The 21,659-nt window shown below is 56.3% G+C and overlaps 2 protein-coding genes across 4 annotated transcripts; both read left to right on the top strand.

Moving 5' to 3' along the window:
* The first annotated feature begins 191 nt into the window (after positions 1–191).
* Positions 192–10,845, top strand: ANKRD13D (ankyrin repeat domain 13D). The gene is made up of 15 exons (XM_058526278.1): positions 192–417; positions 994–1,129; positions 1,245–1,369; positions 2,152–2,197; positions 2,279–2,422; positions 2,677–2,866; positions 7,400–7,466; positions 7,853–7,934; positions 8,156–8,217; positions 8,307–8,437; positions 9,362–9,519; positions 9,615–9,731; positions 9,816–9,979; positions 10,060–10,151; positions 10,474–10,845. The coding sequence occupies exons 1-15, from the start codon at positions 328–330 to the stop codon at positions 10,685–10,687; spliced, it is 1,818 nt and encodes a 605-aa protein (XP_058382261.1). The 5' UTR covers positions 192–327; the 3' UTR covers positions 10,688–10,845.
* A 1,001-nt stretch (positions 10,846–11,846) lies between these two features.
* On the top strand, positions 11,847–19,767 carry SSH3 (slingshot protein phosphatase 3). Of its 3 annotated transcripts, none has more exons than XM_058526277.1 (14): positions 11,847–12,079; positions 12,556–12,596; positions 13,195–13,426; positions 14,594–14,712; positions 14,793–14,864; positions 15,221–15,286; positions 15,401–15,589; positions 15,671–15,764; positions 15,939–16,067; positions 16,148–16,194; positions 16,839–16,985; positions 17,209–17,409; positions 17,604–17,779; positions 18,752–18,839. In XM_058526277.1, exons 1-13 carry the CDS (start codon positions 12,014–12,016, stop codon positions 17,767–17,769), a joined length of 1,569 nt encoding a protein of 522 aa, XP_058382260.1. In that variant the 5' UTR covers positions 11,847–12,013; the 3' UTR covers positions 17,770–17,779; positions 18,752–18,839. The 3 variants fall into 3 exon arrangements, with proteins under 3 accessions (XP_058382260.1, XP_058382259.1, XP_058382257.1); XM_058526276.1 differs by having other exon boundaries at positions 11,848–12,079; positions 12,559–12,596; positions 17,506–17,779; positions 18,752–19,767; XM_058526274.1 differs by having other exon boundaries at positions 11,848–12,079; positions 17,506–17,779; positions 18,752–19,767.
* Positions 19,768–21,659: the final 1,892 nt, after the last annotated feature.

The following is a 21,659-nucleotide window of genomic DNA, read 5'->3' as shown; positions in this document are numbered from 1 at the left end:
GTTGCCATGGCGGCTGGGCAGCGCCCCCCGCCCGCCCCCGGCGCGCGCGGGCCCGGCTGCGGTTGCCATGGCTGCGGGAGGCGAGGGGGCGCGCGGCCGGACGCCCCGCCCCGCCCCGGCGCCTCCCCGCCCGGCCCGCCCTCCTCGCCGCCTGCGCCGCCGCCGCCGCCACTGCCGCGGGGGCGCGGGGGCTGCGGTGGGCGCAGCTCGCGCGCGGCGTGGACGCGAGGCTAGGGGGCCGCGCCAGGCCCGAAGCCGAGGCGGGGCGGGGCCGCCCCCGCCGCGCCCGCCCGCCTGCCAGGCAGGGATGCGGCGCTGAGGCCCAGTATGGCCGGCCCTGGCCCCACCTTCCCGCTGCACCGGCTCGTCTGGGCGAACCGGCACCGCGAACTGGAGGCCGCGCTCCACAGCCGCCAGGTGAGGCCCGCCGGGCACCCGGGCCTTCCTCCGGGCCCCCCACCCAAAGCTGTGATCTCCATCCTGGAGGCCGCCCGCCCCTGCTCGGCTCCGTAGCCGCTTCCCCGCGCCCCCTCCCCGGCCCGATCCGAAGCCCAGGGCACCTGCACCTCGCGTTTGAGCCTCTGGTCTCGGCTCCCAGGGCTGAGCCTTGCCCTGCCCGTCTCCCCACTTCACTCTGCATTCAGCCCCCGAACTCGCGCCGCACCACTCCTGGGCCAGGCTGAGAACAAGCAGCCCGGTCCTGGTCCCCACGCCGGTCCAAAGTCTTGACATCCGCGACTACACCTCTGCCTGACCAGGCCCTACCACCGGACCCCCCAGCTCTGCCCCTGACAGAGGGCAGGAGAGGTGGGCAGGCCCTTCCCACCTGCTCCCTCCCCTCCGCTGCCAGGACACACAGGCCATCCTCTGCCATTCCACCGCCTGTCTGCCATCCTTATTTCCTGCAGTGATTCCCAACCTTGTTCAGTCCAGTGGCATTCTCGCCCTGGCATCTCCTTACTTGCCTTGTGCTAAGTGTCCCCTCTCCACCAGCACGACATTGAACAGGAGGACCCCCGGGGGCGTACCCCTCTGGAGCTGGCGGTGTCCCTGGGGAACCTGGAGTCTGTGAGAGTCCTCCTTCGACACAATGCCAACGTGGGCAAAGAGAGCTGCCAGGGCTGGGCAGGTACCACAGAGGGCAGAGGGGCTCCCTTGATGCTGACAGCAGGGTTGGTGGGTGGGAGTGATGGCCAGGCCTGGGGCCATCAAGAGAGCTCCCCTCAGCAGCCTGGCACCCCCAGTTCTGCAGGAGGCAGTCAGCACTGGGGACCCCGAGATGGTGCAGCTGGTTCTCCAGTATCGGGATTACCAGAGGGCCACACAGAGACTGGCAGGCATTCCAGAATTGCTCAACAAACTCCGCCAGGTACAGCAGGGCACAGAGGTGTGGCCAGTAAGAGGGGGTGGGTGCCATGGCTGAGGTCTTTAACAGTCTGCATGGGGATCACCCTGGCCACCGATGCCAGGCCTGGCCTGGGAAGGGCACCCAGCCTGTGCAGCATGCTTTCCTGACACTGTCAGCGAGGTCCCTCTCTGTTGACCCCAACGAAGGGTCATGTAGGAAGGAGAGGGTCCAGGCCCACATGGGGGAAAGTGGGCCCTGTGGGAGGAAATCCTTTGCCAGCACTGAGGGTCCCCTGATGCCAGACATCTAAACAGAGGTTAGATCAGGGGCGTGCTGGAGGGAGAATTTCACTCCACTCAGCGTATGTGGCCTGGGCCTCTGGAATACCCATCCACCCTTCTCAGAGCATGCAGGGGGGCCCGGCTGGGAGAGCACACTACCTACCTCATGCCCCCCACCCCAGGGGCAGGCCCAGAGGGGCTCATTGTGTCCTCTTTACAGATGAGGACTCTGGGACCGAGAGGGGCATAAGCTCCCCCAGGGCCCTCCAGTGGGCTAGTGGCTAGGTTGAGACTGGCCCCCAGGCCTCCAGATGCTTATAGCCTGATTACTCGCAGACGTTTTTTTAGGGCCCCACTTGGCCCACCCTTTTCTGGGTGGGGTTTGGTTGGGGTGGGGGCGTAGCTGGGCCGTGGAAGACTTCCTGAAGGGTTGGGCTCCTAGAAGGGGGGCTGCGGAACTCCCCAGGCCCTCTGGCCCCCAGCGCCAGGCAGGGCCCTGACAGACGCTCTGGTCTATCGCAGGCCCCCGACTTCTACGTGGAGATGAAGTGGGAGTTCACCAGCTGGGGTGAGTGGGACCACTCAGCATCCTCAGGCGTGGGGTGGGGCCTTTGGGAAAGAACCCCGGTGACCTGTGCACCCCCCGCAGTGCCCCTTGTGTCCAAGATGTGCCCCAGCGATGTGTACCGCGTGTGGAAGCGGGGTGAGAGCCTGCGGGTGGACACCAGTCTCCTGGGCTTTGAGCACATGACCTGGCAGCGTGGCCGGAGGAGCTTCATCTTCAAGGGCCAGGGTGAGCTCTGGGGGACTCAGGCAGGCATGCTGCAGGCCAGAGCCCATGGATTTTCCCACGGCTCGTAAGGGCAATGCTGTCCTTCCTCTGTACCCTCCAGATGTGGAAACAGAGGTTGGGGGTGGAGGGGAACCCAGGGGCTGAGGCCGCACCCACTAAGCAGCAGATGGCTAAGGGGACCATGATGGCCCTCTCCCTGCTGCCTGGGGCCCAGCACTGATTTGTGCCCCCAATACACCCCTACCGCCTGGCAGAGGCAGGAGCCTTGGTGATGGAAGTGGACCATGACCGGCAGGTGGTACACACGGAAACACTGGGGCTCGCCCTGCATGAGCCAGAAGCGCTGCTGGCCGCCATGCGGCCCAGCGAGGAGCATGTGGCCAGTCGCCTCACCTCTCCTATCGTCTCTACCCACCTGGACACTCGCAATGTGGCCTTCGAGAGGTCAGTTGGGGCCTGGCCACACGGTGGGTGGTGCCCTTGAGGCTCCTGGTTCAGGCTAGTGAGAGGCTGAGTCAGTCGAAGAGGCTGCTCAGATCGGGGAGGGAGTCAGTGTAGGCCCAGTGTCTCACCCAGACCGCCTGCGGGTGGCAGGCTCTGGTGCAGCCTTCAAGCCCCTGCATGCCTGTCTATACTGGCAGCTGTCTGTCTTCCTGGGAAGGAGGCTAGCTAGGTCAGAGTGTCTCCAGTTTCTTGACTTCTCACCTCACACATTTTCCCATAAAAACAAGGATTTAGGCTGTGGATCAGGGCAGCTGTTTGCACCAATGTTGGCTTCTCCATAGTATGGCTGGGTCTGGGCCAAAGAGTCCTTTGTGGGGAGCCTAGGAACCCGACTCTTGCAGGCAGAGTGTTATTTCTCTGACAACATATGCCCCAGTTCCAATAACAGACTTCTGGAACACTTTAAAAAAAAAACAGATTTATTGTGATAGAATTTTACGTTACCATACAGTTCACCTATTTATACAATTCAGTGGTCTGTAGTATATTCACAGATACGCAACCATCACCACAGTCAATTCTAGAACATTTCATCACCTCAAAAAGAAACCCCATCCACTTTAGCTGATGGCCCCCCATCCCTTGTCCCCTCATCTCCTCCCCCAGCCCTAAGCAACTACTAATCTACTTTCTGTCTCTATAGATTTTCCTATTCTGGATTTTCATATGAACGGAATCATACAATATGTGGTCTTTTGTGACTGGCTTCTTTCACTTAGCATACTGTTTTTAAGGTTCATCCAAGTTGTAGCATGCAACGACTTTATTCATTTTTATGGCCAAATCCATTGTATGAACATACAGACATTTTGTTTACTTATTCGTCCACTGATGGACACTTGGGTCGTTTCCACCTTTGGACTATTAGAATAATGCTGCTGTAAACATGAGTGTACAAGTTTTGTGTGGACATGTGTTTTCATCTCTCTTGGGTATACACCTAGGAGTGGAATTGCTGGGTCGTGTGGTAACTGGATATTTAGTTGTTTGAAGAACTGCCAAACTGTTCACCAAAGGGGCTGCCACATTTTACATTCCTATCTGCAGTGTATGAGGGTTCCTGTTTCCCCACATCCTCACCAATACTTATTGTTCATTTATTCGTTTATTTTTGGATTCTAACCATCCTAGCACTGTGAAGTGGTATCTCATTGTGGTTTTGATACTCATTTTTGTAATGTCTAATGATGTTGAGCATTTTTTCACGTGTTTATTGTCCATTTGTATGTCTTTTTTGGAGAAATGTCTATTCAGATCCTTTGCCCATTTAAAAAACTGGGTTATCTTTTTATTATTGAGTTGTAAGAGTTCTTTATATATTCTAGATATAAGTCCCTTAGCAGATATATGATTTGCAAATATTTTCTCCCATTCTGTGGGCTGTCTTACCACTTTCTTGAAGTTGTCCTTTGAAGCACAAAAGTTTTTAATTTTGATGAAGTCCATTTTATCTATTTTTTCTGTTGTTGCTTATGCTTTAAGTGTCATATCTGACAATACTTTGCCAAATCCAAAGTCATGAAGATTTTCCCTTATGTTTTCTTCTGAAAGTTTTATAGTTTTAGCTCTTACATTTAGGTCTTTGATCCATTTTGAGTTAATATTTGTATATGGTGGGAGGTAAGGGTCCAACTTCATTCTTTTGCACGTGACTATCCAGTTGTCTCAGCACCGTTTGTTGAAAAGACTATTCTTTTCCCATTGAATGGTTTGGGCACTCTTGTGAAAAGTCAGTTGACCAAAGATATATGGGTTTATTTTTGGACTATCAGTTCTGTTCTGTTGATCTATATGGCTCTCTTTGTGCCAGTACCATACTGTCTTAATCACCGTTGCTTTGCAGTAAGTTTTGAAATCGGTAAGTGTGAGTCTTCCTACTTTGTTCTTTCTCAGGATTATTTTGAGTATCTGGTTCCCTTGCAATTTCATATCAATTCTAGATTCAGCTTGTCAGTTTCCATAAAGATAGTCAGGTGGGATTCTGATAGAGTTTGCATTAAATCTGTAAATCAGTTTGAGGAGTATTGCCATCTAAACAATGTTAAGTCTTTTGATCCATGAACATGGGATATTTTTCCATTTATTTAGATCTTTAATTTCTTTTAATGATGTTTTATAGTTTTTGGAGTATAAGTTTTACATTTCTCTTGTTGAATTTATTCTAAGTATTTTATTCTTTTTGATGCTATTATGAATGGAATTGTTTTCTTAATTACATTTTTTAATTGTTCATTGCAAATCTATAAAAATACAATTGATTTTTGTATATTAATATTATATCCTGCAACCTTGCTAAACTCATTTTTTAGTTCTGATGGATTTTTAATGGATTCCTTATGATTTTTTATATGTGAGATCATGTCATCTGTTAGTAGAGGTAGTTTTACTTCTTCCTTTCCAATCTGGATGCCTTTTATTTATTTTTCTTATCTAATTGCTCTGGCTAGAACTCCAGTAGAATGTTGAATAGAAGTGGCAAGAGCAGACATCTTTGTCTTGTGTCTGACCTTAAGGGAAAAGCACTAAGTCTTTCACCTTTAAGTATGATGTTAGTTGTGGGTGCCTTTTATCACATTGAGGAAGTTCCCTTCTATTCCTAGCTTGAGTGTTGTTATCATGAAAGGGTTTGGATTTTGTCAAATTTTTCTGTATCTAGTGATATGATCATGTGACTTTTATTTTTGTTCTATTGATATGTGTGACATCAATTGACTTTCAGATGTTGAACCAACCTTGTACTCCTGAGATAAATTCCACTTGGTCATGGTGTGTAATTCTTTTCATGTGTTGCTAGATTCAGTTGGCTATTATTTTGTGTCCCTGTTCATAAGATATTGGTCTGTAGTTTTCTTGTGATGTCTTTGTCTGGTTTTAAAATCTGGGCAATACCTCATAGAATAAGTTAGGCAGTGTTACCTCCTTGTCAATTTTCCCAAGAGTTTGTGAATAATTGGTATTAATTCTTCTTTAAACGTTGGTGGGATTCATTGGTGAAGCCACCTGGGCCTGGGCTTTTTGTTGTGGGTATTTTTTTGATTACTAATTCAGTCTCTTCACTTGTTACAGGTCTATTCAGATTGTTTATTTCTTCTTGAGTTAGTTTCGGTGGGTTATGTGTCTCTAGGATTTGTCCATTTCATCTAAATTATCTAATTTGTTGGGGTACAATTGTTCATCATATTCCTGTATAATCCTTTTTATTTCTGTAATGTCAGTAGTAATGCCCCTCTGTCATTTCTGATTCTAGTAATTTGAGTCTTCTCTCTTTTCTTGATCAGTCTAGCTAAAGGTTTGTCAGTTTTGCTGATCTTTTCAAAGAACCAGCTTTGGTTTCATTGATTTTCTCTATTGTTTTTTTCTTTGCTACTTCCTTAATTTTCACTCTGATATTTATTATTTCCTTGCTTCTGCTTGCTGTGAGTTTAGCTTGCTCTTTTCCCAGTGTCTTAATGTGGAAGGTTAGGTTCTTGATTTGAGATCTTTCTTCTTTCTTAATATATAGTTATTGACAGCTATAAATTTCCCTCTAAGCACTGCTTTAGCTGTGTCCCATAGTTTTGATATGCTGTGTCTTCATTTCCATTCATCTCACAGTATTTTCTGATTTCCCTTTTGATTTATTATTTGATCCATTGGTTATTTAGGAGTGTGTTGTTTACTTTCCACATATTTGTGAGTTTCCCAAATCTTTTTTCTCTTATTGATTTCTAATTTCATTCCACTGTGATTGGCGAACATCCTTCGTATAATTTCTATCCTTTCAATTTTATTGAGGTTTCTTTTATGGCCTAGCATATGGTCTGTCCTAAAGAATGTTCTGTGTGCACTTGAAAAGAATGTGTACTCTGTTATTGTTGGGTAGAGTGTTTTAAAGATGTCTGTTAAGTCTAGTTTATAGTGTGTTCAAGTCTTCTGTTTCCTTGTTGATCTTCTGTCAGAAGACTTGTTCTATCCATTATTGAAAGTGGGTTATTGAAGTCTCCAACTATTATCATTGAGTCAGACATACTTTTAACTTTTTATTATGGAAAATTTCAAACATATATGAAAGAAGAGAGAATAGTATAATGTGCTCGTCACCCAGCTTCAACATTTATCAACATTGTACCAATCTTCTTGAATCTATCTTTCCTCACGTTTTTTTTTTCCTTTTACCCTGGACTGTCTTAAAGCACATCCCAGATGTCATATCATTTCAGCAGTAAATGCTTCTGCATGTGACTCTAACAGAGAAGGATGTTTAAAAACAGCCAGCCCCAACACCATTATCACATCTAACACAATTAATAATAATTCCTCAGTCCCTTCTTGCCTGCAGTCCTTGTTCAGTTGTCCCCAGCTGTCCAGGCATCCTCTTCAAGGCCCTGTGTGATTCACAGTGGGAAGGCTAACTGGAGGGGTTCTTTGGAAGGGGAGGCTTTGGCCAGGGTTGGGGGTGTGGGTCCTCATGAGCTCCTGTTTGGTCTGTTTCAGGAACAAATGTGGTATCTGGGGCTGGCGGTCTGAGAAGATGGAAACCGTTAGCGGCTACGAGGCCAAGGCAGGAGAGGCTAGTGGTGGGGGCTGGGGTAGGAGACAAGGCCCAGGAGCTCCGTGCCTTCTCCACATCCACCCCTGTGGAGGGAGCGACAGTGGCCCATGGGCTCCAGAAGCCCTGTGCAGCCGTGGGAACCCAGTGGGGCCCTGGGCGAGCACATGGGGATCACCCACGGCATGGGCCCCCACCCAGGGTTCCGAGATGAAAGGAGGAGCATTTTCCCCCCAGTAGTGACTCCCTGGGGTTCAGACCCTGCCCCCTCCTCCACTGTGGGGAGCGAGATCTTGTCTGTCCCTGGGCACAGGAGGACTTGGGTCCTGTGCTGGTGAGGTTGAGTGTGGTGAACAGGCTCTGAGCCCCCAGCTTCCCGTGTCCCCCCTGCTCCCCAGGTGTACAGTGCCACCAATGTGGAGCTGGTGACACGCACACGCACGGAGCACCTCTCTGATCAGGACAAGTCGAGGAGCAAAGGTAAACCCAGGTGCGCCTGCCAGCTGCCCAGTCACACCGTGTGGTGGGGTCACCCTGGCCTGGGGGGACCACAGTAGCCGGGACAAGCTGGGAGGCCTCTCCATTCCCGTATGCTCTTTCTTCATCTCCCACCCGACATGAGGCTCCCACGATGGAGGGTGAGTGGGGACAGTCTGGGGGAAGTGGCCCAAGTCCCCTCATGGGCTCCCACTCCTCCTTAGGGGGGAAGACTCCATTCCAGTCCTTCCTCGGGATGGCCCAGCAGCATTCCTCCCACAACGGGGTGAGCCAGGGCTGGGGGTGCGCTGGGGGCCGGGCCGGGCCAGGCGGGCACTGTCCTGAGTGCTAAGCCCAGTCCTGGGACCCACCCAGGCTCCCGTGCAGCAGGCGGCCAGCCCCACCAACCCCACAGCCATTTCCCCGGAAGAGTACTTCGACCCCAACTTCAGCCTGGAGTCGAGGAACATCGGCCGCCCCATTGAGATGTCCAGCAAAGTACAGAGGTGAAGTCTGGGGGCTGGCTGGGTACTTCCCTCAGGGTCCTGAGCCCTTGCAGATTCCTGTCACATGGGGCCCACTGGAGTGGGGGCCCCGCTCATGCAGCCGGCTTCCTCCTAGACTCCACTCCTTGGGGACAGGAGCCAGGTCTGTCTTATCCATGGTCTTCGGCTCCCAGCTTGGGCTTGGCCCAGAGGACTGGTCCTCTCACTTGGTGAATGAATGGGTGAATGAATGAATGAATGAATGGGCAGCACCCCCCATGTATGGTTTTCTATTCAATTTAATAAGCACCTGCTGGGGCCAGCTCATGGCAGAGTGGGAAGGGCCCACAGCTCTCCCATCTCCTGGCTTTGTGACCCAAGGAAATGCCTTCCCCTCCAAGAGTCTAGTCTTCTCCTCAGTAAAATGAGAACAGTCACACTTGGCCACCTGCTCCCAAGGGCACCATGAGGATCTGATGAGCTGCGACAGCATGCGATGAGCCCAGCACTGCCTCGGGACCTCATGTGGACTCTCAGCCACCTGGTGGTGGAGCTGGGATTCGAACCCTGGCAGTCCTGCCCCCTGCGCTGTGCAGAGCACAAAAGGATAGTAGAGTGTGAGGCTCTGGCTGGCTGTGGCTGAGGAGGAGGACAGGGCTGTGGACGAGGCCCAGATTGAAGCCCTCTTGCCCTCCTCATCCAGACGAGTTGAGCTGGCACAAACCACCACAGGCCCCAGCCTGGGCCCTGGGTCTGGGGGCAGCTTGGGCCGTAGGGCCAGAAGGACACCAGCTGCTGGAGGAGGCAGGCAGGGGCAGCTGAGCAGAGAGGAGGGTACCCCAGGCCAGGTGGGGGCATGAATGAAGGCAGGTGTCAGAGTGGGTGGGCCTTGGCATAAGGGCCACCAGGGGTTCCTTGACCCACGTCATGCGGTCGACTGAGCAGGTTCAAGGCAACACTGTGGTTGAGCGAGGAGCACCCGCTCTCCCTGGGTGACCAGGTGACGCCCATCATTGACCTGATGGCCATCAGCAATGCTCACTTTGCCAAGCTGCGAGACTTCATCACCCTGCGCCTCCCACCCGGCTTCCCTGTCAAGATTGGTGAGAGCGTGGGCCGGGGCAGCAGGAGGGCCTCAGGCAGTTCCTGGGGAGTGAGATAGATGCCGGTGCAGCTCACGCTTGGCTGTCTCCTCCAGAGATCCCCCTTTTCCACGTGCTCAATGCCCGCATCACCTTCGGCAACCTGTGTGGGTGTGACGAGCCCCTGAGCTCGGTGTGGGTGCCGGCCCCCAACTCTGCTGTCACAGCTTCAGGTACCACTGCGGGCAGGAGGGGGCTATGTGGCTCACTGGTCTCTGAGTGCTGGGGGCTGAGCGCGGCCCCTCTGCCGCGCCCAGGGAGCCCGTTCCCGTGCGAGGTGGACCCTGCCGTGTTCGAGGTGCCCGAGGGGTACAGCGTGCTGGGCACGGAGCGCAGCGAGCCCCTTCGTGACGAGGACGATGACCTGCTGCAGTTCGCCATCCAGCAGAGCCTGCTCGAGGCGGGCACGGAGGCAGAGCAGGTGGGGCGCGGGCATGGCGGGCTCGGGCCTCTGCAGCCATGGGTGGCAGAAGTGACAGCTCTGGGCTCTGGCTGCTGCAGGTGACCGTCTGGGAAGCCCTGACCAACACCCGGCCCGGTGCCCACCCTCTTCCCCAAGTCACGGCTTATGAGGAGCAGCTGCAGCTGGAGCGGTGAGGCCCTCTAGGACCTAGAGGTCCAGGTCTCGGGCCCACCTGCCTCAGCGACCCTGCCAGCCAGGGGGTCCTTGGCTGGTGGGGGTGGGGAGCAGGGTGGTGCTGGTCCCAGGACCCCATGCCCTCTCCAAGGCCACCCATCAGCAGCACTGCCCATCACCGAAGGTGACATGAGGGATGGGGCGAGGGCCTTGTCTCTTCTCTCTGGTGCCCCAGGTCCCAGCCACCCTTGTCCTCCAAGTCATGTCTCAGCCCTTGGCCTCCTCCCCCAGCCTTAGGGCTCACCGGTCTGCTCTCCCCTCTCACACCTGCCTGGAAGGGCCCTCCAGGAAAGCCTGCGGATGTCCACAGAGCCCCGGGGCCCAGGATCCCCTCATAGGACGTCCCCGGCCCTGGCCCCCCCAAGTTTTGAGGAGCAGCTTCGCCTGGCCCTGGAGTTGTCCTCGCGGGAGCAGGAGGAGCGGGAGCGGCGGGGGCAGCAGGAGGAGGAGGACTTACAGCGGATTCTGCAGCTGTCACTCACGGAGCACTGAGCACTGAGCCCCGGCCCCCAGCAGGGCTGTCTGGCCGCGCCCCTCCCGCTTTTGTAACTTCTTTATTTATAAACTGTCTGCTGCTGAGCTTGGGGCCTGGAGCCCTGGGGGTGGGCTTGCGTTGGAGACCAAGATGGAAATAAAGACCTTCAGCAGCAGGCTTGCTCTGCTCAATGGGGGGCACTGAGGAGAGACACCGTGGGCGATGGCCTCAGACCTGGGTTCAAATCCTGGCTGTGGACCCCTTAGCCTCTCTGAGCCTCAGTTTCCTCAGCTGTAAAATGAGACCCCCCCCCCCCAGATGGGGTTGTTGGGAGAGTCAAATGAGCCAACATGTGTCAAGGGACCTCACAGAGCAGGTGCTCCGTACATGTCAATTCTCCTCAGCCCTGTCCCACCTACTGGAGACCCAGGTTCCTCCTGCCCCTCAGTCTGGCTTTCCTGGCACCCACCCATGCTCCTGTGGGGGAGGGGGAAAGGCTGGGCCTCCAGACTACTCACAGCAAGAGCCCCCTGCACCCCAGGCATAGTCCCTGTCCTGACTCTGGCATGTTCTCTGGCATCAGAGTGACTTTGCCTGCCGTGGCAAAGACAGTCTCTTTCCTCTGCCGTGGTTCTGAACTGCTCAGCCCTGCCCTGCCCTGCTCACTCCAAGGCGCCCCTTAGGATCCCCTGGGAGCCTCATGAGTTGGTTCTCAATTCCCCCTGACTTTCCTGAAGCTTTGTGGGTCTCCCAGTGACCCACGCAGAGCATTGGAAGCCAGAGGGCCAACCGGCATGGAGAAATAAGTTTGAGGTGCCCCCCCGCCCCGCGTGTCTGATGTCTCTGACCCTCTCCAAGACCTGTCTTCCCAGTCCTGCCTCCCTAGGTCCCAACTCTGCTGGGGAACGACAGTTGGGGCCCAAAGCGGAGCTCAGGTGACCTAACTGGGCGGAGCAGGGAGGAAAGGGGCAGGGGCGCTTCCCGGGAGGAGGCTCCGAAGCCCGGAACGAAGGCAGCAAGCTGCTGGACCTCTGGCCACTTCCCTCCCGGTCCCGGGACTCCGCACCTGCGCCCCGCCCGGGTCCCGCCCCCAACGTGTTTGCGGGGCGGAGGCGAGGCAGGCCGAACCGGAGGAGACGCGAGGGGAGGGGCGGCGGCCGCTCGGTGCCGGCTCCGCCGGCCGGGCTGGACGGGCGTCTGGCCCTTTAAGGGCCACCCCCGAGGAGGTGCCAGGCCCTGGTGGCTCGCTCTCTCCTTCCTGGTCCTGCGGGGCAGGGACTGTCTGTGGGGCTGTGGGAGGAGGCTGTGCTCGGTGCCAGCCCAGGTGCCCCCGGCCTGGCCCCATGGCCCTGGTCACAGTGAGCCGCTCGCCACCAGCCAGCGGCCACTCCACGCCTGTGGGGCCCACGGTGAGTCTGGCTTTGCTGTGGTCCTGCCCACGCAGTTGGCTGCCAACTGGGCCTGGGGAAGTGGGTCCTGCCCAAGGGCAGCCTCCCTTCAAGCCTGGGGGTGTGCAGAGGGGGACCCCAAGTCTCAGGCTGGAGGGGATTGGGGGCAGGTCTTGAGGCTCCCAGGAACTCAGACCAGGGCAAGAGCCGGAGCCCTGAGGGCCAGCCCAGCCTGAGGAAGCCCTACCCCCTTCCCGGCCGGGATCTGGGCCTACCCCTCAGACAGCTCCAGCACCCCACCCACCCTTACCCCGACCTGGACCTGGGCCTGGGCATAACTCCAGGTGGGGAGTGGACTAGGGTGGGAGGGAGATTGATACCTTTTCTGCTTCTATTCCCCACTGGGGGGCGATTCCCACACCCCCCGACGCCAGCAGCCCTGAGAGGGGAGAGGAGAGTCCTTACCCCTCATTCTGCCCTGGGGGCTGCTTTCTCAGCAGGACCAGGCATCCAAGCGGAGAAGCCAGCTCCAGCGAAGGTGAGCACCCCGCCCCCAACACAGACACCCCCACCCAGCCGCCAGGCCTGGCCACTGCCATCCTGGAGGACTTGCCAAAGCCAACTGCTGAATATGTGGTGCAGGGTCGCCAGTGGGCATAGCTGGTGGGCATGGCCGGCTCGCAGCACTGGCCTGGCTGCCTTGGCTTTCATCTTCCCCCTGGTCAGTTGGGGCTCCTTCACCCACTATCCTGGACCCTGGCTCAGGCCAGTGGTCACAAGCCAAAGGGCACTATGGGACGACAGGGCCTGAGGACTCCTGGGTCCCCACCAAGTTTACAGCATCTCCTGAGTTAGGCAGGTGGGAAGGGAAAGGGAACAGCCTCCCGCCCCCTCAAACAAGGATAGGTGGGCCGGGGGCTTCAATGAGAGCCTCCGAGGCAGTGGTTCTCAAAGTGTGGTGGCAGCATCTCCTGGGAACTGGCTAGAAATGCACACTCTCAGGCCTCCACTCCAGACCGACTGACTCTCTGGGGATGGGGCCCAACACCTGTTTTAACAAGCCCACCAGGTGATTCTGACACACCCCTGTCCTAAGGGGCACGACGGGCCATATGATTTCCCCACCACCCTGCCAGGCAGAGCTTTGCAGTGCTCCGTGGGGCTGTCCTGGGACTGCAGGACGGAGGGGACAATGGAGATGCAGCTGAGGCCAGCCCTGAGCCGGTGGAGGAACCCCTGGGAGAAGGGCAGCCCTGCGCGGATCAGACAGACGACGGGCATGGGCCCCAGGGTCCCCGGAAGCAGGAGCAGAGCCAGCACCTGCACCTCATGGTGGAGCTGCTGAGGCCGCAGGACGACATCCGCCTGGTGAGGGGCTGTCCACCCAGGTCAGGGAGTGGAGGGCGCAGTGGACCAGGGCCTGTGTCTGTTGGGGAGCAGCGGTGTGAGGGCAGGGGCACCCTGGGGAGTGTAGGGGTTACCCAAACCCCGACAACCCTGCTGTTTCAGCCAGAGCTGTTTGAGCAGGGTGAGGTCATGTCTTCAGGTCTCCGGAGGGCTGGGAAGGACTGGGAGGTTTGTCCTGCTTGAGCCCGGAGGGCCAAATTAGGTCTAGGTCCCGGAGCTGGGAATTACAGAGGCGGGCTTCTGTGCAACCAGCGCGAGACCTTCCTGAGTTGTCCATAAATGGACCGGCGTTCGGGGGGGCCTGCTGAGCACCCACCAGGGACTGGTGTGCTGGAGGGGCCCAAGGGGGGATGGGACACAGGTGGGCACGGGAGGACCAGTTTCCAGATGCCTGGGGGACGTCTCACTGTCTGCAGCAAATGGGAAACACAAGATGCAGGCAGTCTTTTGTAAAGCTGAATTTATTCCGTGGAAGCACCATCCTTTATTGTGAGATTGTGTCCTTAATATTTCTTTGATGAGAAACAATTCTTGAATCAAGTGATGGTAATGGCAAGTGAAAAGGCTTTTTTTAAACCTCCTTCCTAGGCAGAAATAAAAAATTGGCAGTCTGTGTCAGGCCCATTCTCTCCTTTTTTCCATACACATCCTCCTTTAAGAAAGATCTTTTTAAACATTTTGTTGGGGTCTGGCCCGGTAGCTGAGCAGTTCACGTGCTCAGCTTCGACGGCCTGGGGTTTACAGGTTCAGATCCCGGGCACAGATCAACGCACCACTAATCAAGCCATGCTGTGGCAGCGTCCCATATAAAGTAGGGGAAGATGGGCACAGATGTTAGCCTAGGGCCAATCTTCCTCAGCAAAAAGAGGAGGATTGGCAACAGATGTTAACTCAGGGCTAATCTTTCTCACACACACACAAAAAACACATTTTGTTGGATCACGAAATCCAATCGTTGGGAACCACTGGATTGTAACCACTGATCTGGTATCTGGGAAGAGGGGGATGGGCATGGAGGGAGCAGGTGGCAGGTCTGGTCTGGGCCTGGGTGTGTGTCAGGTGGGGATGGGGGAGCAGGGTCCTCTGGGCCACTGTGACCGTGGGCTTCTCCCTCCCCATCTTCCTCAGGCAGCCCAGCTGGAGGCAGCACGGCCCCCCCGGCTCCGCTACCTGCTGGTAGTTTCCACAAGAGAACATCTGAGCCAGGATGAGACAGTCCTCCTGGGGGTGGACTTCCCGGATAGCAGGTGGGAGCAGGGAGAGGAAAGGAGTGGGGCAAGGAAGTCAGGTGCCGGGGGTCAATGGCTTTCCCTCTGTCCCCTGCCAGCTCCCCCAGCTGCACCCTGGGCCTGGTCTTGCCTCTCTGGAGTGACACCCAGGTGTACCTAGATGGAGATGGGTAAGAGGTGGCAACTGGAGGAGGAGGGGACAGGAGGGGCCTGGAGGGTGGAATAACCAAGGGGATGTATATGATGGGGCATTTGGGCACTGGGGAGCAGTAAAGAAGTCCAGGCCGGGCGTCTGGGGCCCCGGCCTGCTCAGCTTTGCCTCAGATTTGCTGTGAGATCCTGGGCAAGTCACCTAACTTCTCTGGGCCTCAGCTGCCCCATATCTGGCAAACGGGGCTTATTTTGAAACTCAATGGTGTGTACATATTCTGAGGGTCAGCCTCACAGGGTGCCTAGTGGGTGGGCCTCTTGGGGGCTCTGTCCCAGAGCTGAGAGTTGGGTTCCACCCCTACCTGGTCTCCTGCAGGGGCTTCAGTGTGACGTCTGGTGGGCAGAGCCGAATCTTCAAGCCAATCTCCATCCAGACCATGTGGTAAGGGCTAGGGTGGCCCAGCCTCAGGCCAGTCTCCTCTTCTCGGAGATGGCTGCAGGGGCTAGGTAGGGGCAGCAGGGAAGACCATGTGACCCAGCCTTCACTCTGTCCCAGGGCCACACTCCAGGTATTGCACGAAGCCTGCGAGGCGGCTCTCAGCAGTGGTCTTGTGCCAGGGGGCAGTGCCCTCACCTGGGCCAGCCACTACCAGGACAGACTGAGCTCCGACCAGAGCTGCCTCAACGAGTGGACGGCCATGGCTGACTTGGAGTCTCTGCGGCCTCCTAGCGCAGAGCCTGGCCGGTCAGTGCAGGGGGGGGGGGGGGGTCGGGTGCCATGGCGGAGCGGGGAAGGGGGCCCTGGACTGACAGGTTTGGGTCCCAGGCCCTCGGAACAGGAGCAGATGGAGCAGGCGATCCGGGCCGAGCTGTGGGAGGTGCTGGACACCAGTGACCTGGAGAGCATCACTTCCAAAGAGGTGGGCAGGGTGCCAGGGGCCGGGCAGGGAGTGGGCCCGGGGCAGGGGCCCTCAGCAGGGGCCAGAGCTGATGAGACAGGTACCGTCCTTACAGACCCTAGAGAGAAGGCTGGGGTGTCAGGAACTCTGCACGGCGCCCCCCAAGCCTCTCCTCCCCTTTGGCTCTGCCTGCAGATCCGCCAGGCCCTGGAGCAGCGCCTGGGATGCCCTCTCCAGCAGTACCGTGACTTCATTGACAACCAGATGCTGCTGCTCATGGCCCAGCAAGACCGGGCCTCCCGCATCTTCCCTCACCTCTACCTGGTGAGCTGCAGGGGAGGGGTGGGAGATGAGGACTGTGCAGGGGGGGAGAGGGAGAATGATGCTTCTCTCCCTGTCCACAGGGCTCCGAGTGGAATGCAGCCAACCTGGAGGAGCTGCAGAGAAACAGGTAGGGTTCCAGGCCCACTCAGGACCACCCACCCTCTGTCCTCCCCTTGCGCTTGGCTTCCCGCAAGGGGCAGCCTGGCCAGAAACCCCCAGACCCCCCTCAGCAGCTGCTAGCTCTGCTTCCAACTCAGCCCCTGGGGCTGCTCCCTTTGCACTGTCTCAGGCAGGAGAGGAGAACACCCTCGCCGCCCTGCTGGTGCTCCCTGGCCCACCCCGCTCCCTCCCCGCTCTGAAAAGCAGAAAACTCCTCTCCGCCTGACCCCGTCTCAGGGGAGAAGGAAGCGCCCCTCTCCCAGGGGGGACCTGGCTGCCTGCTCCCATAGATTCCTGTCATTTGTTCCCCACTGCCTTCTAGGTAACCTGCTATGGCCCCTGTCACCCAGCTGCTGCAGATCCACTTGATCTCAGCTGACCTCAAAAGTTGTTCTCTGACTTCTGGGAATAATAGAAGGGTCCGTGTTGCAGTCGACCCCAGCAGCTACCTGTCTCGAGGGATGAAACGATTTGCTCAGGGTCACAGTCCTCTTCTCCCCGCACCGTAACTGTGCCACCCCCGCCTGACTCAGAACCAAAAACGAAACAGAAACCCCCAGGGTCTGCCAGGTCCACTGGCCCATGAGCCTGGCCTCGATCTCCCTGCTCCAGGGTCAGCCACATCTTGAACATGGCCCGGGAAATTGACAACTTCTACCCTGAGCGCTTCACCTACCACAACGTGCGCCTCTGGGACGAGGAGTCGGCCCAGCTGCTGCCCCACTGGAAGGAGACACACCGCTTCGTGGAGACTGCAAGGTTGGCTTCTCCCCGCCCCCGCTGCACACCCCACCCCGCCTTCCAGCGGTCCCCGGGCCCTCCTCCCGCCCGCTCTGCCCTCAGCTCTGGGACCTCAGGGTCCTTGCTTCCTTCCCCCGCTGCTCTGGGTAGTGAGCCCACTACCTGCCCTTCTCCCACACTGCAGGCCCCTCACAGCCAGGGGGTGGGGAGGGCGGGCACTGACCATGTTCTGCCTCCACAGAGCGCAGGGCACCCGGGTGCTAGTCCACTGCAAGATGGGTGTCAGCCGCTCGGCTGCCACAGTGATCGCTTATGCCATGAAGCAGTATGGCTGGAGCCTGGAGCAGGCCCTGCGCCACGTGCAGGAGCTCCGGCCCATTGTCCGCCCCAACCCCGGCTTCCTGCGCCAGCTGCAGACCTACCAGGGCATCCTGACTGCCAGGTATGGATGGGGGACCAGGAAAAGGGGTGCGTGTGTGTGGATGCTGGGGGTGGCTGCTGGGTCACTCAAAGCTGACTCAGGGCCACCTCCTCACAGCCGGCAGAGCCATGTCTGGGAGCAGAAAGTGGGTGGGGCCTCCCCAGAGGAGCCCCTGGCCCCCGAGGTCTCTCCACCGTTCCCACCTCTTCCGCCAGAACCGGGGGGCACTGGGGAGGTGAAGGTTCTGGGGCTGGAGGAGAGCCAGGCAGCCCCAAAAGAAGAGCCTGGGTCGCGGCCCCGTATCAACCTCCGTGGCATCATGAGGTCCATCAGCCTCCTGGAGCCTCCCTTGGAGCTGGAAAGCACCTCAGGGGCCGGTGACCTGCCAGAGGTGAGGCTGGGGCTAGGGACGAAGCCCAGACTGAGGCAGGGTGGGGGCCAAAAGGAGGAGGGGACAGATGGCAGGAGGATGGGAGCTGGAGAGCAGTCATGGGGCATCCGTGTGGGCTCCTCTGCTGAGCCGGCCCCGGGCTGAAGGCTGCAGGCAGAGGTCAACCTGATGAGGACTTGCTGCCTAACGGGAGGGCTGCCCAGCCACGGAGAGCATCCTACCCAGGCCAGAAGCTGGACCTAGATGGGGTAGATAAGACGGTCTCTGCAGCCCCTCCCAAGTCTGAGGGGCAGCCCATCAGAGGATGGGGTGCAGAGGGATCACTCATACCACCAAGGTACTGGCTGAGGAGCTGAGCACCCCCTCTGTGCTGAGTGCACAGGCACAAGTGTAAGACCAGGAGCTGGCCCTGGCCTTAGGAAGCCAGAGCCCCCGCGCGACTGGAGGCCAAGATAGCTGACTGGGAGGAAGGAGTGCTCATCTCATGGAGGGCGGGAACATTTGGGAGAGGCTTCCTGGAGGAAGTGGCATTGGGTGCGGAAGGATGGGGAGGAACGGATGGTTGAGAGATAAGTGTGTGTGTTCCTAAAGGCAGGGTGTCCTCACTTGGCACCCAGCTCAGGGCCCGGCACCCAGAAGTGTTTCACTTGTAGCTCACTGGACTGACTGTGCAGAGGCAGAGGGAGCCGGAGGAGGAGGAGAGGGCCTCAAGGACACGGCAGGTGCAGGGGAGCTGAGGAGGGCTTCTGGGGGCCAGAAGGAAGCTGCAGACAGCTGAGGGCTGAGGAGCAGGGGCAGTAGGGCTGGAGCGCTGTCTTCTCTCCTAGGGAAATGTGACCCATGAGTAGCTCAGTTTTTCTGTATTCATTCAACAAACCTTTGGCACCTACCCTTTTCCAGGCCCTGTGCTCCATGCCCCGGCCCTGGGAGACTTCCCCATGACTCTTCTTCCTTATACTCTTACCCTTCCAGGTTTTCTCTTCAAATGAGTCTTCAGATGAGGACCCTCCACAGCCCTTCCCTCAGCTCTCAAAGGCCAGGGGAGGCAGATGGGTCCGCAAGGGGTCTTGGCCTGCCCTGAAGTCCCACCAATCTGTGGTTGCCCTCAACAGCGCCGCCCTGGTGGCCAGCGGGACCCGGGCCTTCCAGGGGCAGGGGGAGGCTGGCTGTTCCTCCACACCCAGGCTCCGGAAGATAGTGAGGCAGGCCAGCGTGGATGGCAGTGGGGAGGAGGGCGAGGCCTGAGCCCTCACACATGCCCATGCCCTCTAGACACAAATAGAGGCACCTGAACACAGCTTCTGGGACGAGCACCCCCCACTCCTGTCAGCCTGTCCGCACTCCTCTTAGCTCCTCCCCAGGAGGCCCCAGACCCCAGTCACTACAGCCTCAGCTCCTACAGCCTTAAGTCTCAGACCCATGTTCACCTGTCCAAGGGCTCAAGACTTTCTCTGTAACTGGGGATGTGGCAGAGAGACTAAAGGTGCCTTTGTGGGCAACAGCACCCTAGCTTCATTCTCAACTGCTGTCCGAAATGCTCGCAGCCACGGAATAAAAAACAGAGTTTCACAGTGCTGAAAGGCTCATGCTCCCTCCCTCCCTCACTCCTGTCTGCCTCGTCCCTTCCCCCCCCCCACTTCATTCCTGGGGCCCACTAGCCCAGAGAACCAGTGGCCCCCAAAGGCTGAGCGTAACCTCAGTCCTCAGTCCCCAGCCCTGGGAGGCTCTGAGGGGCTGGGCCCCCCTCATGGGGCTGGCAGGTTGGCCTCCCTCAAACACCCTACAACCAGCCAGAGTCTTTTGCTGCTGCTCCCAACCCCACCCCCCCATCCCCGGCACTGCACTGGGTCACAGAGCACCAGACCAAAGAGAGTTCTTTTCGTCCTCACGGCCTCTGGCCAGTTTTTCATAGTCTTAATAGTATCTGGCTTTGTACTTATAAATAAAAAACATTTTCATATTATTTTCAATTTTATGAGAAAGCCATCTATCCATCAGTCTGCTCCTTCTCTGGTTACATGAGTTTGGCCTCTCCTTACCCCTTCCAGTCTCCTCAGTTCCCAGGTGTCTCGTGACGGGCCCATTTGGGGGAGTGGTGTGTTTGGGTGGGATGGGAAGAATGCGGAGGAGAAGAGGGGAGGCCAGTGCTATCTCCCTCACCTCGTAGGGCAGGGTCCGGGTAAATGTTAGCTGCCCATGCCCCCTTAGGAGGTCGGCGGGGGAACAAATCTATTTGGGGCAGCAGGTGCTTGGCTCTGTTGGGACAGCTAAAGGGAATTACCCATGAGGAAGTGGAAGCTGCCAACGCCCATCTGGGCAGGACCAAGCCTGTTCCAGAGCTAAGGCTCCTTTTGGACATCTGATGCTAGTTCTTAAGCACACTTTGGGTCCCAAGAATCTTCTTGCTAGAATGCAAGACAGCCTGATTTTCCAAGGCAGCCCATCACTGCCAGGGAAGGAGGAGCCTCCTCAACGGGCCCTCCCCTTCTGCCTAGGTGTTCCTTCTGCTCAGTTTTAGTGTTCAAGAAGAGTAAGGGGTTCCATCTTTGTCACTTCTAACCCCCCTTTCCCAAGATCACATTCTCTGCCCTATAACACGCTACTTTGGTTGGGGCGGGGTGTGTAACTCCTTGCCTCAAAGCAGGCCTCAGAGGTAGGAGCTGGCACTAAAGGTTCTCATTGATTGAGAACTCGTGCCCAGTTTTAAGAATGAATCTCTCACCCAGACCCCAGTGGGACCCCCAGCACTGCTCTAACCCTAGAGTACCAAGGCGCAGGAGACCTGGGTTATAGCCCCGGCTTTACCATTTACAAGTTACTTCACCACAAATCTCTGTTTCTTTCTGTAAAACAAAGGGATTAGACCAGGCAGTCCCTAAGCACCCCCCTCCCACTTTGACATTTTAACAATACGTGTCATCTATACATTGATAGAATTCAGTCTCAACATGCTCTCTAGAAGAGGCATCATTTGTACCTGTCTGGGGGTGGCATTCCTAGGGTTACAAGGTGGGGTACAGAGAAGCGTGTTCTGATTCTGGATCCACTTGGTTGGTCCACCCCACTGACCAAACACTGGGGGCTGCCTGCAATCCTACAGCCAACCATGAGTGCCACTCAGACCGCCCTCTCAGTAGTCCTAGGCTGGGGCTGGGGCCAGGTGAGGTGACAGTGTCAGGAGGGAAGCCAAGCCTGTGCAGCTGGGGTGGCAGGGTACAATCATGAACTCAGAGCTGTGGGGCCAACAAGAATCTATGGAGGACCTGGAGAGGTAAGAATTCAGCATTTGGGGTTACAAAAACTAAAGGGGAAACTGCATCAAAAATGCACACAAATGATTAAGAACTGTACATATAAAGCTCACACAAATTGCTCAAAGGGACAAAAAATAATTAAAAAAAAGATATAAAATGAAAAGTATGTCTCCCTCCCATCTTGTCCTCTAATGCTTCACTGGCAACCACTGTCACCAGTTTCTTTCTTTCTTTCTTTTTTTTTTGGTGAGGAAGATTGGCCCTGAGCTAACATCTGTGCCAATCTTCCTCTATTTTGTATATGGGACACTGCCACAGCATGGCTTGATGAATGGTGTGTAGATCCATTCCCTGGGATCTGGGCCTGTGAACCCTGGGCCGCCCAAGTGGATCGTGTAAACTTAACCGCTATGCCACTGGGCCAGCCCCTGTCACCAGTTTCTTCTGAGTTCCTTCAAAGACATTCCACGCTTATGTCATCAAATATATGTGCATTCTTTTCAAAATATAAATTATAGCATCTTAACACACTATTCTGCACTTTGAAAATTTTTTTCGTATCATGAAGAGTTGCACATCAGTACAGAAAGCTCTGCCTAATTTTTAAAATAACCACACATATTCTA

Source organism: Diceros bicornis, chromosome 31 (genome assembly GCF_020826845.1).
Source record: "Diceros bicornis minor isolate mBicDic1 chromosome 31, mDicBic1.mat.cur, whole genome shotgun sequence".
NCBI lineage: Eukaryota > Metazoa > Chordata > Mammalia > Perissodactyla > Rhinocerotidae > Diceros > Diceros bicornis.
This window is presented reverse-complemented; position numbering and strand designations above follow the sequence as displayed.